At 40.9% G+C, this 16,113-nt stretch overlaps 1 protein-coding gene across 1 annotated transcript in view; it reads left to right on the forward strand.

The window, feature by feature from the left end:
• CA10 (carbonic anhydrase 10) overlaps positions 1–16,113 on the forward strand; it is a 142,764-nt gene that overhangs the window by 48,070 nt on the left and 78,581 nt on the right. Inside the window, exon 4 of the mRNA XM_065735628.1 lies at positions 10,038–10,180. Within this exon, the coding sequence (XP_065591700.1) occupies positions 10,038–10,180 (143 nt within the window). The remainder of the gene's footprint in view (positions 1–10,037; positions 10,181–16,113) is intronic.

The raw sequence follows: 16,113 nt of genomic DNA on the forward strand, positions 1-16,113 counted from the left end.
ATTTCTAAAAATACATCGGTAGCTCTGAAAGTAGTGCCTCCTATTTATTTCCATGTAAGCTACAACAGATTCAAAGAGCACAATAACTTGATAGAGCTTATTACTTGATAGAGTCTGATAGAGCAAATTCTCAGCTACAGAACAGTTTCTCAGCATAGTCACAGAACAATCTGTACCAGCAGAGGTGACCCACAGGTGCTGCTGCTGAAACGCCCACCCCTCACTGCTCACATCCACTGCTTGGTCTCCATAAATGTTTTGCAACCACCAACGGACGTCAGTGGGTGCGATGTTTTCTGCACTGAGGAATTCAGCTTCACCCCTCTGCTCCACGCACTCTCCCGCGTCAGAGCTGTTCTGTCAGACACAACAAAGTGGAACGGGATACTGGTGGGAACATTCAACCTCTGCTGCCACACCACCAACATCCACCCCTGACACTGTTGGCCATGGTCACAAAGCAGGAGGCATTGCTTTCGAAGCAGCCCTCGCAGTAGCATGCCTGTAACAGAGGCCAGCCTGAGCTTTCCGCGACCATGAGGCCACAGTTTTCTCCTATAGATGTTCTGCTGACTTTACACAGAGCATTTGATAATCTTTGTAATAACTTTCATTAGTTTTGGAGCTTGGATGCATACAAAGGTAATTCTGACGTTAGTTATCTTTGCAGACTTTTCCATGTGCATGGCCATAAATTTTCTGACCTGTTTTGAAGTAACCATTTCATATTTTTCTTCCTAAACTTCTTTCTCGAGGAAGGTATGATTTTTCTTATACTGCCAGAAAGACCATGAAATGCTGTATCCACAGGCTGGAATAATTCAGAAAATAAGATGTATTCGGTTCTGTGTGAAGGTCACAAGTAATAAAGCCTCCAAGGCACTATCTTCTGGCGAATCTTTGCTGCCAAAAAGGCAACATACATTATCTTTTACACGTCTCCCCTGGAAGCAATTGATGCTCGTTCCTTCCGAGCTGTTACAGTCCCTGGCAGAGAGAAATAGGCTGTCGGGAGCATTCCAGAGCTACAGGCCCTCTGTTCTCCCTGTGACACACTGGGAAGGAGATTATGGTCTTTGTGCCTGTGAGAGGTTTTATAATTTTGCATTCTGAGCATCAGACCTCTGAGCACTCTCTGCACTGCTTTGGAAGAACATAAAGGGTACTGCTGTGGAGCTTCTCAAGGTGGAGCAGTTACCTCGCAGATGGGACGATGCTTGCACACTGCTGGATTTCTCACATGTGTAATGTATTTGCTACTGCCCTTCTTCACAAGCTGAAGTAAGTCACTGCAAGCCATGGCAAGAAAGTGTCAGTTGTTTTTTCCCTTGCAAACCTGTGCACTTTTCCAACTCTTATCTTTCACCGAGAAGGAATGTCTACTCCTCACCCATTACTTCCACCAATTCTTACTGGCACAATGAGAGCAAATTTAATGTTACGGTTCAGTTGCTAGATGGAGTTGTTTGCCAGTACTCAGAACCTTCTGAAGCTATTGTGGGGAGTCGCTGTATCTTTGTACGGTGTGTTAACAGTGACATCAGGCATGACCAAATTAGAAACAGCAATAGCAGTACATCAGATTCACACAGTACGGTGATAGCATCACCCTACAGCACTGAGAGGAGATGGTTCTTCAAGCCTCCATCTTTAGAGTATCCAGTGTTCTGGCACTGCTAACAGTCTCCTTGAGCTGTTTTCAAGTAACCCTGCCTGTACAGGCTGTCCTAGGTCTGCTCTCTGACCTGATGCTCTGACATGATGCTATGGGCCTCCTGCCAGCAGCTGGGAGATAGCCACGCTGCACAGCCCTGCCTTGCTGTGCAGCCTCCATGCTCCCCCCGCTCTGGTTCTTTGCTTATAGAACCCCTGGCGTGTTCGTTCCCATCCATCTCAAGCTCCCTTTACAAGGAGACTGAAGATGCTGCACTGGGAAGCACTGATCGGGTCCTGATCTCTGCGGATCAGACCCTGGGAGAGCACACCATCCGCCCTCTGGTGGCTGAGCAGAGATACGGAGATGACAATACGTTGGCATTGCTCAGCTCTCCGCTTCTGACTTCATCAGTCATTCTAGCATTTGAAAGAGCCTTTCCTAAAGGAATTCAAACACGAAGAAAATCACACATGCCTTGTCTTACATACTTACATTTCAAAACTCCGAAGATCTAGTAACTGTGACATATACAAATACGATGCATGCATGAATTTACCTTTTCCTTTTTACAGAGTTGATTTAAAATTTAGTCAGCAAAAGAATGAGAGTAGAGATGAGAGAGATGCAAATCTGTATTACATGATGAATTCAACTCACTCCAGCCCCTACACGATAAATGTGCCCCTGCTATTTTCTGAAATGTGTAGCGTGGCAGTACCCCACTCACGAGCTCACGGACCCACGCGTAACACCTCGGCCCTGCACTGCTTTGTAGATTCCTACCCACGCCCATTCTCTTCACATCCAGCACTTTTTCCTTAGAGTTATTTCCTTCCCCACTCCCAAGCAGTGCTCAGCAAATCTATTTGCTTGCATTCCCACTCACCATTTTAGATTTCTTTTTTTCCCTTTTTTATTTGGTGGGGGGTGGGGGGTGGTAAGGGGGTGTGGTGGTGTGAAAAGCACTTTGAGGGCCTCCCTAGATATCCTGTCTGATGGGAGTGCTGCAGGACACCTTGTTCTCTGGCTACAAATTCAGAAATTTCAAAGTAAATAAGAAAGCACTGACTAGTGTCATTAAATACACATTTAGGTGAGTATCTGAGAACCTTCACAGCTTTGTGAAAACCAGTATATTTGCAAAATGTTTCCTCGCTGACAGCAGAGCTCAGTTTCATTTGCTGCATCTCAAAAGCAGCCTCAGCACGATCAGCAAGGTTGTTTGGAAGCTCGGGTTCACAGCAGAATTCAAAATGGAATGCATTAGTGGGCTGAAAGGTTTGAAATATGACCTTGTCATTAATGAAGCTGCAGTGTATTTGAGCAACACATGGCAATTAATCCAATTGAAAAACAGTTCCCTCTAATAGCAACTCCATAAAGGAAACTTGTTTGAATGATGGATATGCAAACTCTTGAATAAACAAGGAGCACTTGCCTTGTGTTTGCTACAGGAGGCAATGGGACTGTGGACAAACTTTCACAGCTCTGACAAGCAAAGACAAGTGTGGAGTTTGAAGAGGAAATGTGTGTACTGCGAGAGGCCCTCCAGCTTTTTGGTACATATTTCAGCCATTTGGGAAAGATAAATCATTACATTCTTCCCCGGTTGGTTGGGGTCTCACAGATAAACTTTTACCAGCACAGTTCTCCTTTTTAAGCAGTTACTCACTAGCAGTGGGGCTCCACATAACCAAGTTCACCCTGAGTCAGAGTGACTGCTAAAACTTTCCTGCTTCTGCTGCTTGCACACACAGCTCAGGAGGTGCAGCCAGGAGTGTTTGAGCTGAAGAGCAAAATTCTCCCTAAACACTCTGGCTTTCCAAGGTAACTCAAACTGGCTTCAGTTCACAGCAGCAGAAACCTACCTGCAGAGGCTGTGTGCCACATGCTGCAAGTACAACATGCTATCAAGAAAGCAGTGGCTACATCCATCAGTGCAGCTGTAGTGAGGAAAAAAATCAGCAGTAGATCACATCGTAGAGTAACAACTCCTGGACAGCAGTTACCTGCACTGTCTGATGGAGCAGCTAATGAGAGGCCAAGGTTCCTTGCCAACCCAAAGCATTCTGTAGTAATGGATCTATTCAGAGCTGTGGTTTGGCAGCACATGTTAGACTTCTGAAAGATCGGTATTTCCCCAGACTTTCAGCTGGTAAGTGCATCCAGTCAGCTGTCCCAAAGACTTCTGGCCTTTCTGAGAACAAAGTTAGAGCTCTGGTAATCTCAGTATGTAAGCAGCATCCCCAGGCAGGGCCAGAGCCCTGTGGAGTGGGGTCAGAGAGCTGTGATTACTCTAGAAAATAAGACAGCATAGAAGACTGTGTTACTGTCCTGAACTGTCGTTACAGATAAGAACCTCAGTGCCCAGTGGTGAACTCTGTGCCTGCTCCTCACTTGTCTCTGCAAGTCAGCAGAGCCAGGACATTTCTGCACTGCCTGCTGTCATTTGCTGGAGGAGCTTTGTGGGAAGGCAGTACGTAGGTACAAGTAATTCTCAGGAGGCTGTTATACACAAATGTGTTAGAGATTAGCATGAGTTAACTCTTACTGGATGCTCCTCACATATCACTCTTAAGGCTCAGTGCCAACCTTCTCCAAAATGAATCCCAGAAAGCCCTGCAGTTTCACAATGTGATGCTCATTATGTTCACACTAACGAACAAATAAAGCACTAAGAGATGCAGACGTACTGAATTTGGCAAGCAATAGTTAACTTACGACTTACTACTGGAGTTATGTTTTAGTAACTGTCTGTTGTGGAGCGCTGACATATCTGGCACTCCAGAAAGAGCATTTTCGGTAGAATAAATGCTGTCTTTTATAATGTTTTATGTTCCTTCTTTCATTTATATTTTTCATCAAAAAAGATCGATAATATCCCACAGACATTAAAATAGAGCTGAATCTACAGAACAGAGCTCAAGCTATCTGCTGGATAAGCAGACTTTCCCCTGTCCTTAAAACAACGTTTCAAATTACTTTCTCCAAACAACTTTCTCCTGTGTCCCAGTTTCACCTCTTTGAAGCTTTCTTCACTTTTCTTCTGGATCTTCTTGAACACCTTACCTCCTCCTCTCATCCTGTCTCAGATCAGTGCATCATTTATAGTAGTGAGAGTCCTCAGTTTTACAGAGAGAAAACCAGCACAAACACAAAAGTGAAAGATAAAGAAACGTTAAGAGAAAAGATTACTTTTAAAGGTATTATGATGGCTCAGCACCTATTTCTTATACTGCAGCTTAAAGCCCCAGAGGACAAAATGACCATCACAGCACTTCTGCTTTTATTTTGTCCCTTCATTCTAACATTTAAAACCAGGACAAACTCTTCCTCTTCCCCCCTTCCAAATCACAGTGAGCATCAGGCAAACACGCTCATTTGTGATCGCTGCCTTGTCCTTTGCATGCACCACGGGGAATCTGCTGAGCCACAGCAGCGACTGATGGCTGAGGGAACGGCCAGACTCGATTAGAAAGTGCCAGCTAGCAGAAAGTGATGCAGCTGGTTACTCACACAGGCATCCCAGACACTGGGGTAGTGTGAGCAGAAATAGTAAGAGAGCCTGATGTTCCACTGAGTGACAGACCCAGGCACTGACCGAGTCCACACGCGTTCTCAGCATGTTGTGCTGATTGAGAAAAAGGAGGAAGATGATGATTTCTATCTTATCTTTTCATTTTTAACTCCACCAAAAAGGATTTCCCTTATCCAAGTCCGCAAAATCTCCACAAAGCAGCTCAGTTTCTCTAACCTTAAAAACAAACTGTCCTTTATTCTGTCTTCAGCAGTTTTGCAATTTCCATTTCTTGACATAGTTACACTAAAACTGTCAGTGGAGGAAACTTCATGAACATTACAAGGAAAGACAATTTTCCTCAAGACTATATATGTTTATAGAGTGAGAGAAAGAAGTGTATTACACTGCCAAAGTGGTGCTGCCATTGGCCCTAGAGGGCTCTTACTGGAGTTGCTCAGTCTGGGGCCTGGATAGGACTCTTCCTACAGACACATGAGAGATGTGAAAATCACCTCTGAGCAGCTGATCTATATTTCAGAAAGATTAAAGTACCATCTGATTCTACAGCTTTATTGTATGCGTTAACTGACCACATTGTGGCACATAAAATCCAATTACATACTGTAGTGTAACTGCTGTTTACTTTATGATTAGCATAGTTTATGGATGTGAATTAGTCTATTTTAATCAGCATAACAAAGAAAATAATGCTGTTTTCCATGCTGCTATCCCAAATATTTGTATGAAAATAAGCAAAAGCTTTGCAGGCTTAGAGGTCACTAATTGTGATTACTGAATACCTCTTCCCAGGCAATACCCTTATAATTGAAGAAAATGATTAATTAGGCAGAATTGAGCAGCTATAATTTGAAAGGTAAATTGAGAAGGGTATTGCAGAGTGTCTGTATTAAATGTACAGCAGAAAATAAACACTTTTCGAAAGAAAGTGCGTTTCAAGAATCTTAACCCCTCATGGGCCCCTCCTGTTGGTTCTTCGCCCTTGGTTTGCCAATGCAGCTGTGAACTTTTTCTGTCATTGAAAATCCTTCAAGGGATTCCGTGGAGCAAAACGGCGTTTGATCCCATGTGGATCTGCCAGTACGTAATGTGCTGCAGTTCACCTCTTCACGATTCTTACTTCTTGAAACGTTTCAAGATTTGTTGGGGAAAAGTTTTATTTTTTATCATATTTTGAATAATGAGATGCTGTCTAATTCTTAGTGATATATTTCAGCTATTAACTTTTTACTTGTTGAAAAGAAATCGAAATACTTTCAATTCTTAAATGTGAAGGCATTGTGATGCTGTCTGATGTTAATGCAGTCTGGAGATTTCTGTGACCAATTACTTCCATGAATGCCATTCTACACTGTCATTGCTTTAGTGTCCCCAATTTATCTCTCAAAGCCTTTATGACTTTACGTTTGGCTTTTATGTAGAAGCAGAGCGGGTCATGTGGTTACCCAGAGGCATTAGTATGGTAATTTTCTTCAAGTTGAGTAGGTGGAAATAATTAATGGACCGCTTTATTGATGTACATAGATAGCCGATTCTCTCTGTGGTTTCAATTCCCAGCTTCAATAAAGTAGCTTGAGATTTTATCTGAGGGACCAGTAATTACACAGGACAAGAATAATCACTGCACAAATACAATTTGATTGTGTTTTATGCTGCTGCCAAGGCTGATGTTAAGGCTTAAATGTATAAACAAGGAACTGCTGCATTAAGAAATTGACTCCCTTTATTTAAGCTCATAGACTCTAGAATAACTTAAATTCAGAAAATCTGTGCTCTGAAAAGATGAGCAAAGTCCAAGTGGAAGTTGTGGTCTTAGCGTAACATGGACTTCATCTTCTACTACGGACCGTGACCATTTATCAGTTTACACTAAAAAACATTTTTCCAATGCTTGAATTGGAGGCAGTTTCTCAGATTCATTCCCATAAAGAAGCTCCTGTGTGGGAACATCCCTAGGCACCTTTGTAAGCAGTAAGGAAAAGAATTGCTAGAGCTTTGCTCTACGATATCTTTCATGTGCTTGTTTTACAGCTTCATCATCAGCTGGCCTGCAGACTCGGGCAGCATCCTTGCCTCTCATACTCTGGCAAAAAGTTATTAGTGGTTTTTATGCCTTTAGCAAATTGTTCTTCTGACTTGCATTGCTTTAGTTTGATACTTAACATGTCAGAGTTTATCATCTTTTCCATTTCTTCTTATTTGGACACATTTTTTGAAGGATCTTCTCTTCTAGATGCCTTCATTGTTTTCCTGTTGAAGTTTGCTGGATTTTCCTTGACACTGCTTAAAGACAGGGTCAGAATAAACACCCAGTGTTGTTCAGATTCCAGACATTGCAGTGCTCATTTTATGATTGATCTGTTCATTTTAAACAAGCTGACCAAAGTTCATTTTCAGGTAGTTCTTAATTAGATTACACAGGCCACATGAGGGCTTTTATTCATATGAAAAACAGGAAATTTCCTATAGTATGATATCTACTATACAGAGTACACAGACACTTCTTAAACTAGAGCTCCTGCATTGCTCAGCCCTAAATCAGAGGCTGTTTCTTCAAGGAAAATTTTGCACAGCAAACACCCCGGAGCAGTTTTACACACATGAGCCCCCACGCGCTCTGCACCCAGAGCCAGGGGTGCCAAGAAGTGCAGAGTTGTTCCCCAGACTCCAAGTTGTGCATCTGTTCACTTCTGAGCTAGATCCAGTTCATTTTTACAGGAGGTGCATTACTGCAGCTCTTCAGAAAGTGCCTCAGAAATTCTAGTTAAGAGGCAGAACTCAGAAACTTCTCAATAAATAAGTTCTCCATAGCCAGAGAAATGAGGTGGGAGACAGCACATAGCTGTCACCAGCCAGTTCGTAACCTACACCTTTGAGTCCAACTTCATTTTTACTATGATCAAGTAGTACTTAGGATGTGGCACAGAATGCACACCTCTGATCTCATTCTACAAAAACCTCTGCCTCCTCTCACAGCACGGGGCTGCTGCCTCCTGACAGATGCTCCACAGCCACCTGGAGATGGGTGCCTCCTCCTGAGGTTGGATGAGGTGACCCCCAGAGGCCCTTCCAGTCCAGTCTGTTCTGTGACTGTGTGACGTGGATGTGCTCTGTTAGATGTCCAGCACAGTGTGATTACAGCCTGTGAGTTCATGGCACATACAGAAGGAAGCCCTTATAGAGCACTCTTCCTTCATCTCTTTTCTTTTCCTCCTCAGATATATTTAGGCAAATACTCAGTACTGATCAGTGGGAGAATAGCATTCAATCCTTACTGTTCTAGCTGCTGTTATTTCACTGTTGCTATGCATAGATTTGGTAACAACCACCAAAATCCCTCATTCAAGCACCTTCATACATCTCAGTGTAACTTTTTTCCCAGTGAATTGGAAGAAAATCTGTTACTGGTCAGGCAAAAACTTGTCACCTTTTGTCTACGCTGTGTGGTGAGGAGCAAGCTCAAGCAATGTAAGTTTAGGAGGATTTATAGACACGGGCAGCAATGACATGATCAGTGTATAGCAACTTCTGGCAGAATGACCACTAGCTTGAGAACCTTGTTAAATGAGATGGTAAACTGCTGTGTGGGCTGCATGCAAACCAGCACGGAAGGGAGCTCCTGTGCAGCACAGGTGCCAGGCTGCTGTCAAGAATGCTTCAGAGGTCCACACACAAAGATGCAGTGCATCCCCACTCATACATGACTAGATTTCTATGGAAATACGGTGCAGGTAACTGTGGTGAGGAAAACACTATTTCATTAATGACTTAACCACTACTAGAACACTGTCTGATAGAATAAAAGCTGAAATAACAAAAAAGCAATATTTTTTTACTGTCCCCCTAGTGGAACCTTGTCTGCAAGTTAACCTGGAATAATAGAATAATGAGTATTTTGCTATGTTTTCCTAGATTCAGCTACTAATTTCTTTAGACTAGTCAGTTAATTCTGTACTTATTTTAATTTAAGCCTTGGCTTTCTACATAAATGCTTCTGGGAATTTTTCATCGTGCTTCTGAACACTTTTCTAATACTTCAAGCATCTAAGAAGCAACACTAATTACTTTAATTAAATATAATTAGAGATTGATATTGCATAATATCACCATCCACAAGTTAACTAAGGTGTTCAGTCTTAGGTCGTCCCTAATTAATTAACCTTCAGCTGAAGCGTAATCATTCTTTCTGATCTCAGAGAAAAGTTTGTTAATGTTGTGCATTTTGTCCAACCATAAATACGTAGGTCTCTCCAAAAGTAATGCCTCCACATACTTCCATGGAAACTACAAAAGTTACAAAGAGCAGAAGAACACTATCTATTTATTAGAGCAAATTCTCAGCTACAAATACTGTGTTTCATCAGTCATTACCATGTGAAAAAGCTGTGCTTTTTCTCCAGCCATGAGCAAGAGCTGCATGCCAGGCTCGTAACAGTCCTCACCAGCAGAGGAGACCCACTGTTGCAAGTCCTGAAATGCATCACTCACCCCTCTCTGTGCCCACACTGTATGTATGTAAAATTATCATAAGGACAAATGCATAACATGCCTATTGCTAAGGAAATATTTGATTGAACTAACAGTTAAAAACTATTTGTGGCTGAACTGGGGATTATAGCTACTCAAAAACACACCTCGTGGTACAGACATGTAGGGAACAATACATTCTGGTCTTTGTTTATGAAGTTTTAGTATCAAGTGCTGGATGGATTTGCCTGTTTTCAGTTTGAGCGTGTGCATGCAGGAAGTATGACAAGTTTGGTTATCTGGCTCTCTGCCTTGTGTCATTTCTCAAGGCTTTCCAGATTTTCCTTCAACTTGCACTTTCTTTCTATTTTACAGTTCCCTCCTTTTGGGGATTGGTGAACTCAGCTTGGAATCTTTGCTCTGTTGGGAAAAGACAGTCACCTGTCAATATCGAAACCAGCCATATGATTTTTGATCCTTTCTTAACTCCACTTCGCATCAACACAGGGGGAAGAAAGGTATGTGCTCTGTTGTGTTCTCGTATGAAACCAAGAACTTAATAGGGAACTACAAGGTACATGTCTGAGCATGGACAGGGAAAAAAATCATCTATTTTCTGTGTAATCCAGAGAATATTGGCACTTAGGTTCATAAGGATAAATCTTCTATTGGATATCTCTAGTCATACATTAATTAGAAAACAAAACGACAACATTTGCTTTAATAGATGGTAATTGAATCTCCAAGAATATTTGATCAAATGAAAAACATAGATTGGCAAAGACATGCTCAGCTAAAAAAAGTCTTATTCAGGTAAAATCAGCGCGATAATTTCTTTTGAAAAGTATTTTACCATAACCGACTGGCTTATTAACCTCTGTTTCTGATCAATAATATATTTTTTTAAGGTGCAAATAGAAACTGTGCCCTGTTTTGATTTGGAAAGTGTATCTTAATAAACTGCCATATGAAACCAGAGTTGTTCTGGTTAGCTCGTGTGTCCAGAAAGCAATCTTGGTGATAATACTTCTCAAACAGGTGGAGATTGTTGTCTGAGGTGTGTGTATGTGTCACAATGCTACTGATAGGTCCTCATCACTGATCCTTTTCTACTGTGTCTCAGTTATCACAGGAGCTAAAATTTGTCTGAAAAGGTATTTGAAAGATTTGTTGCTTATTTTAGGCAGACAATTCTCTTCTGCTGTTCAGTTTTCTGTAGGACGGAACAATGCAAATGGAAAAGCACTGTGACTTACGATATTGGAACAAGCAGAAACACTGACAAAAGGTTGTTTGAAAATGATTTATCTTCTCCTGTTGTCAAGACAAATGAGATTTTTGCTGGAAACACCATGAGACAGGAATATGCTCTGTGTTTCCTATTGAACTTCTTGTGGTACATGTGCACATACAGCAGAATTGACGTAACCTTCCTTACAGAAGTGAAAAAAGGATGGCATTGTTACTTTCTGAAGGACAGTAATGCTTCCAGCTGTGGTCCACATTTCAAGGGAAAATGTACTTTTTAACACAGAAATGCACTGAAGATTTTCTTTCTATACAAAAAGAAAAAAAAAAAAGGTTGTATTGATTCAGGTATTTATGTAAAGAATGGCATCTTTCAGATTGCTTATAAATTACAGTATGATATAACATGAAAGTTGAGAAAGAAATGACATGAAAGTAGTCACTAAGTCCTAAGTCAAAGTCAGGAGTTTCAGAACATATAGCTGTATGGGAACTGTTGAATCGTGGCCTGAATCACTGATGGATCACCTCAGATGAGCACTGGGTCAGCTGCAGGAGCACAGGTGCACCTGTGTGACCGGAAGGGGTAGAGTCTGGCTTTACCTCCCCCAGACCCCGTGTAAGGGCTGACCACAGGTGGGGAAGGATCTCTTGTTGGAGATCCCTCCTGCGTGGAGTTGCAGGTGAGCCTCAAACTTTGGTGACAGGTGAGCCCTTCCTAATTTATTAGGTGTCTTTATACCATCTGAATAATCTGTCCAAAAATATACTGCCCCTCTTCATGATCCTGTTTGGGTATTCACTCAGGGTATTCACCCTACATCATCCTCCAATAGCATCTGTAGCAGTACTAAGAAATCAGCTGTTCTTTTTGCCAGTTTGGGATGAAGCAAATGTCTGATTATTAATAAAATATCAGAAGCACTGAGGGCCTAGGAGATGTTGTATCAGTAATGAGGTGTTCTTATCGCGCTCACAGATGTTGTCCTGCTGCTGCCGGGTGCTCATGGCCTTCTTCATGTTATGAGAACATAATTTGTTCTTGTTGTGGTTAACCTTTTTTAGAGGGATTTCTGAAGTGGCTGAATCAAAATGTTTTTTTACGTAAAAGCATCCCTAAAATAACTCTTTCCTCACAGTTAAGGTTCAGTGTGGTGGTGATTCGGCAGGCGCTGTGCTTGTGCTCACTCTTTGCGGTGTTTTCTGTAAAACTGATATGTTTCACATGGGCTAAAGCACTTTGGTTTTCAGGCAATGAACCAGATGGTATGGCAGCCAAGGAATTTCTAAGAGAAGACTTGACTGAGATTATGTTGTACACTAAAGGGTTTACGGAAATGATCCTAAGAATAATGATGAATAAATAAAAAAGAATTTGATATGGTTTCAAATCAAAGCTCTCATAAACTAGTTTAAGTAAACAAGAGGCAGGTAGGTGCACACAGAAGCAAAATTACACGCATCTTTTGGAAAGGGAGCTGGCAGGAATCATGCCATATGAGAGCAGCTAGATGGAAGGAAGCTTTCATTGCAGTTGCCATTGAAACAGCAACTTCAAATTTTGAACAAATCTTTTATTCTGCTGAAGTAGAAACCAGTTTTGAGTTCTAATTCTGAAAACCACATTTCTACTTTCTGTGTTTTAAGACTGAATAGAAGAGGTTCATCCAAAGAGCAGAATTCTAGGACAGTCCAGAGCAATTCAAATGACACCCAGCTGGGCAACCTGCTCCCAGGCAGCATTTCATTTTAACTCTTTCATTCCTCACCACTGATTTCTCTAAAGGCTTTCGAGCATTGCTTAATTTCTGTAGACCAATTATCTGTCTAGTCTTCAATCTTCATCAGCCAGAACAAAACTGCCAAATTTCAGTATTAGTAAGGAAGACAGTTTGGAAAACTATATTGGTTTTCCAGTTCCAACTGCAATTTTTTAGACCACTTGAGAATTAAAAACTCTCTTTTCTTGTTCCTAAAGAAAAGGGATGGTCTAAAAGGAGAATATGAAGGAACGTTACCATCCTCCTACCACAGTGCCTACGAGGAGGGGAGAGTGCAGTCTGTGACCTGTTGTGAAGCAGATGACTTAATAGCTACTGCTGACCCGAGGCTGAGATGAAACTTCTTCCCAATCCATTCAGGAGCAAATGGGATGGCAACGTAATTTGCTAAATAGATAAACCTCTTTGATCCAATTTGCACAACAAAGTTCCAGTGAGCAATGGTAATATTGTTTTGTGTGCTGTTAAACTGTTACAGAGCAGTATTGGCTCGTGCAATTTACAATTCAAGTGTAGTCAGATGTTATTCTGAATTGCACTGTGTTATTTTGTATGTTTGTGCTTCTTAATTTCCTGAGAAAGTGGCTTTTCAGGTCCTCAAGGCTGAATATCATTGATACAGTTAATTGGATTTCAAGATCCAGAATCTCAGCACAAGATATTTAATGAGTCTACATGCAGATAAATTCCCCAGAAGAAATGCTGCTTTTGAGGAAACTCCCCGACTCTCAGCTCTATCTCGGGCCCAGTTTTGTCTCTTGATTATCCATTTCAGTGAATTGAACAAGCAGCCCTTTTCAGATAAACAGTCCTTTTGAATAAACAATATAAACCCTTATTAATATGCAAATCACACTTCTCCACTGTCACAAAAAAAAAACAAACATATAGATTTACTTTCTCTACTTTTCTCTTTGGATTCGTGTAAGCACTGAGGCACCCAGCAACAGGATGGCAGGACAGCTTCAGTGCTGAGCTCCTGCAGCTGGTGACAGGCAGCCAGAGATGTAAAGATTTCTTCAGGAAATCTTTTTACCATCCAGCATGAGCATTGTTTTTTAGCAGTTCTTGGCCATACTTTTTTCTTTTCCCCTTTTAAAAATATGCTTGCTAACACATTTACTGGACTGAAAGTGAATCCTGCCAATTAATTTACCCTGTCGTGTAATTAATAACCTGCATTATAATCATCTTAAGTCATGATTAAGGACTTATTTTATTGTTTAAAACAGATAAAGTTCTGCTTAACATCACTTGGTTTGAAGATGAGGAAGAACATCGTGTCTGAGGAAACAAACAGATCCGTCTCTGCTGGCTGAGTGCTGTTACATGCAGTTTTGAGCTCAGTCTGTAAATGAAAGTTGTTCAGTAAAATCCATAAGTCTGCTTCCTTATATGGGGCATTAACAAATGCAATCACATATTATTTAAATTAATATATTTATAAATAATGGGTTCATACTATGCATCACAAGATAAAGGCAATATTTAGCAATTTCTAAACTAAAATAGAGTGGGAGAAAAAAGAGTTATGAATTGAAATCAGCTAAATGGTTTCTCTGCCAGCAAGTTCTGATTCCACGCTGTTCAATCAATTCAGAGTATTACTAGCATTTTTCTCAGGAGTGCAATATATGACAACCACCAAGCTTTGCTTTGGTGATTGCTAAAAGGACAGATACTGGTCTGAACCATATTTCAGCACTGCAGGAATATAAAAAATGAATTGTTAGAAATGGTCTAGGAGGAATGGATAGCAATAAGACATCAATGTCATCTGTAAACTGATTTGTGATGAATTTTGAGAGAGCTTACTAATATGATGTTTTGATTTAGAGTGGCTTTAGAAAGTCAAAAGTCTAATGCAGGCACCAAAAACTTTAATGAATAAAAAATGTGATAGAGTATTGCTGCTTAAGTAGTTTTCTGATACTTCTACTGTATTGTATGTTCTCAGATACAGTAATGAGTGACCAGAAAATGGTCATAAACCAGCAGGTTAATGTAACTGCTGAACATCAGTCCTCATCACTGAGTATTTAGAAATGGAAAAACCACTGAGTATTGCTTCAGAGGTATTTAGGGAAACACTTTAATCTGGAATCTAGATCTGTCTCTACTGGGGGTACTGTTTCCTTATCACTTCAGTGACTGAATCCATTTGGAATATGTGGGGACTCAGATGTGCAGCTGTGCTGAGGTGGTACATAAAAGCTGCTTTGAAGACACTTTGCCTTAACTAAGGATTTAACCACGTATTTCATCTAGTCCTGTTTCATCTAGGACTGTTTAAGACCTCTACTCAAAATAGTGTTCAAATGCACTGTGCGAAGAAGTATTCAGAAAGAGAATCAAGATGAAAAATGTGCATTATTTTTAATCGCACAGCCGTGTTTTTGATATTATCACAGCACTTCCATCTAAATGTATTTTTGTGTTTAGTTTTGTAAAGCATATTATTTATATGATGGACATAAATAGCTACTTTTGAGTGACTTCAGCTTTTGATGCCAATGTACATTGGTGATCTTTCCTTTCAGTGTGTTATTAAAAGTGGCAGTCTGCTGTGGTTCCAATACCCTGAAGATAAATTGGGATGTAAATCTCTGCTTGATGCATTAGGGGCAATTTACTAGGTACTGCTCAATTAGAAGTCCAGAAATGCTGCTAAACAGACCTCCTGGGATGCTGCCAGAGGACAGATTTGAATGCTGGAGAGAGCAACTCCGCACCCAGAACCTCACTACCACGATGGATATGACATGCACAGAAGGCAGCTATTGAAGAGACTCAATTCTTTAGCCATCCAACAATAAATCCATGTTGCTAAATCTCAACTTCAGGCTTAAACCTCTGGCACTTTATCTTGTTTATTTGACATCTTCTCACTATAAGGAAGTTACTGTCTATCCCTGGTAAGATGAATGTTGTATCCAGGCTCTTTGTAGAGTTACACAAAACTCCTTGATGCAGGTCCATATGCACATAAATACATAAATACAAAAGGATATGGTTTGAAAGCACAGAGATGCATGGCAGCATCTATGGTCAAATTTCAGATGGAATCATCCTTTATTATTATGTTAACTTTTGTACCATGTAAGCACCCATCTGTAATTACCCAAATGTCTTCATTCATCAAGGTCGCTATGTATTTGTGCTATTAGTCTGACCTTTTTGGAGGCCTCTTTGCAGCAAGAAGTTATGCAAGTTTTCTGTTAACACCAAGTGTTCCATATACTTGCAGAAATAATGAAGCCCACTTTCCCATGGAATCACATCTTAGCTTCCTTATAGTCTCTGTACCCTGTTATCACTTCACTTCACAAACACCCTCCATTACAAGGCAAAGGCAGCAGAGCTGTGGCTATTTCCAAGCTCTTTGTGACAGCCAGCCTGCAAATGCACCTGCTGATTGCTCA

This window comes from Cyrtonyx montezumae, unplaced genomic scaffold (assembly GCF_038088225.1).
Source record: "Cyrtonyx montezumae isolate F1298 unplaced genomic scaffold, pur_monq_1.0 scaffold_19, whole genome shotgun sequence".
NCBI lineage: Eukaryota > Metazoa > Chordata > Aves > Galliformes > Odontophoridae > Cyrtonyx > Cyrtonyx montezumae.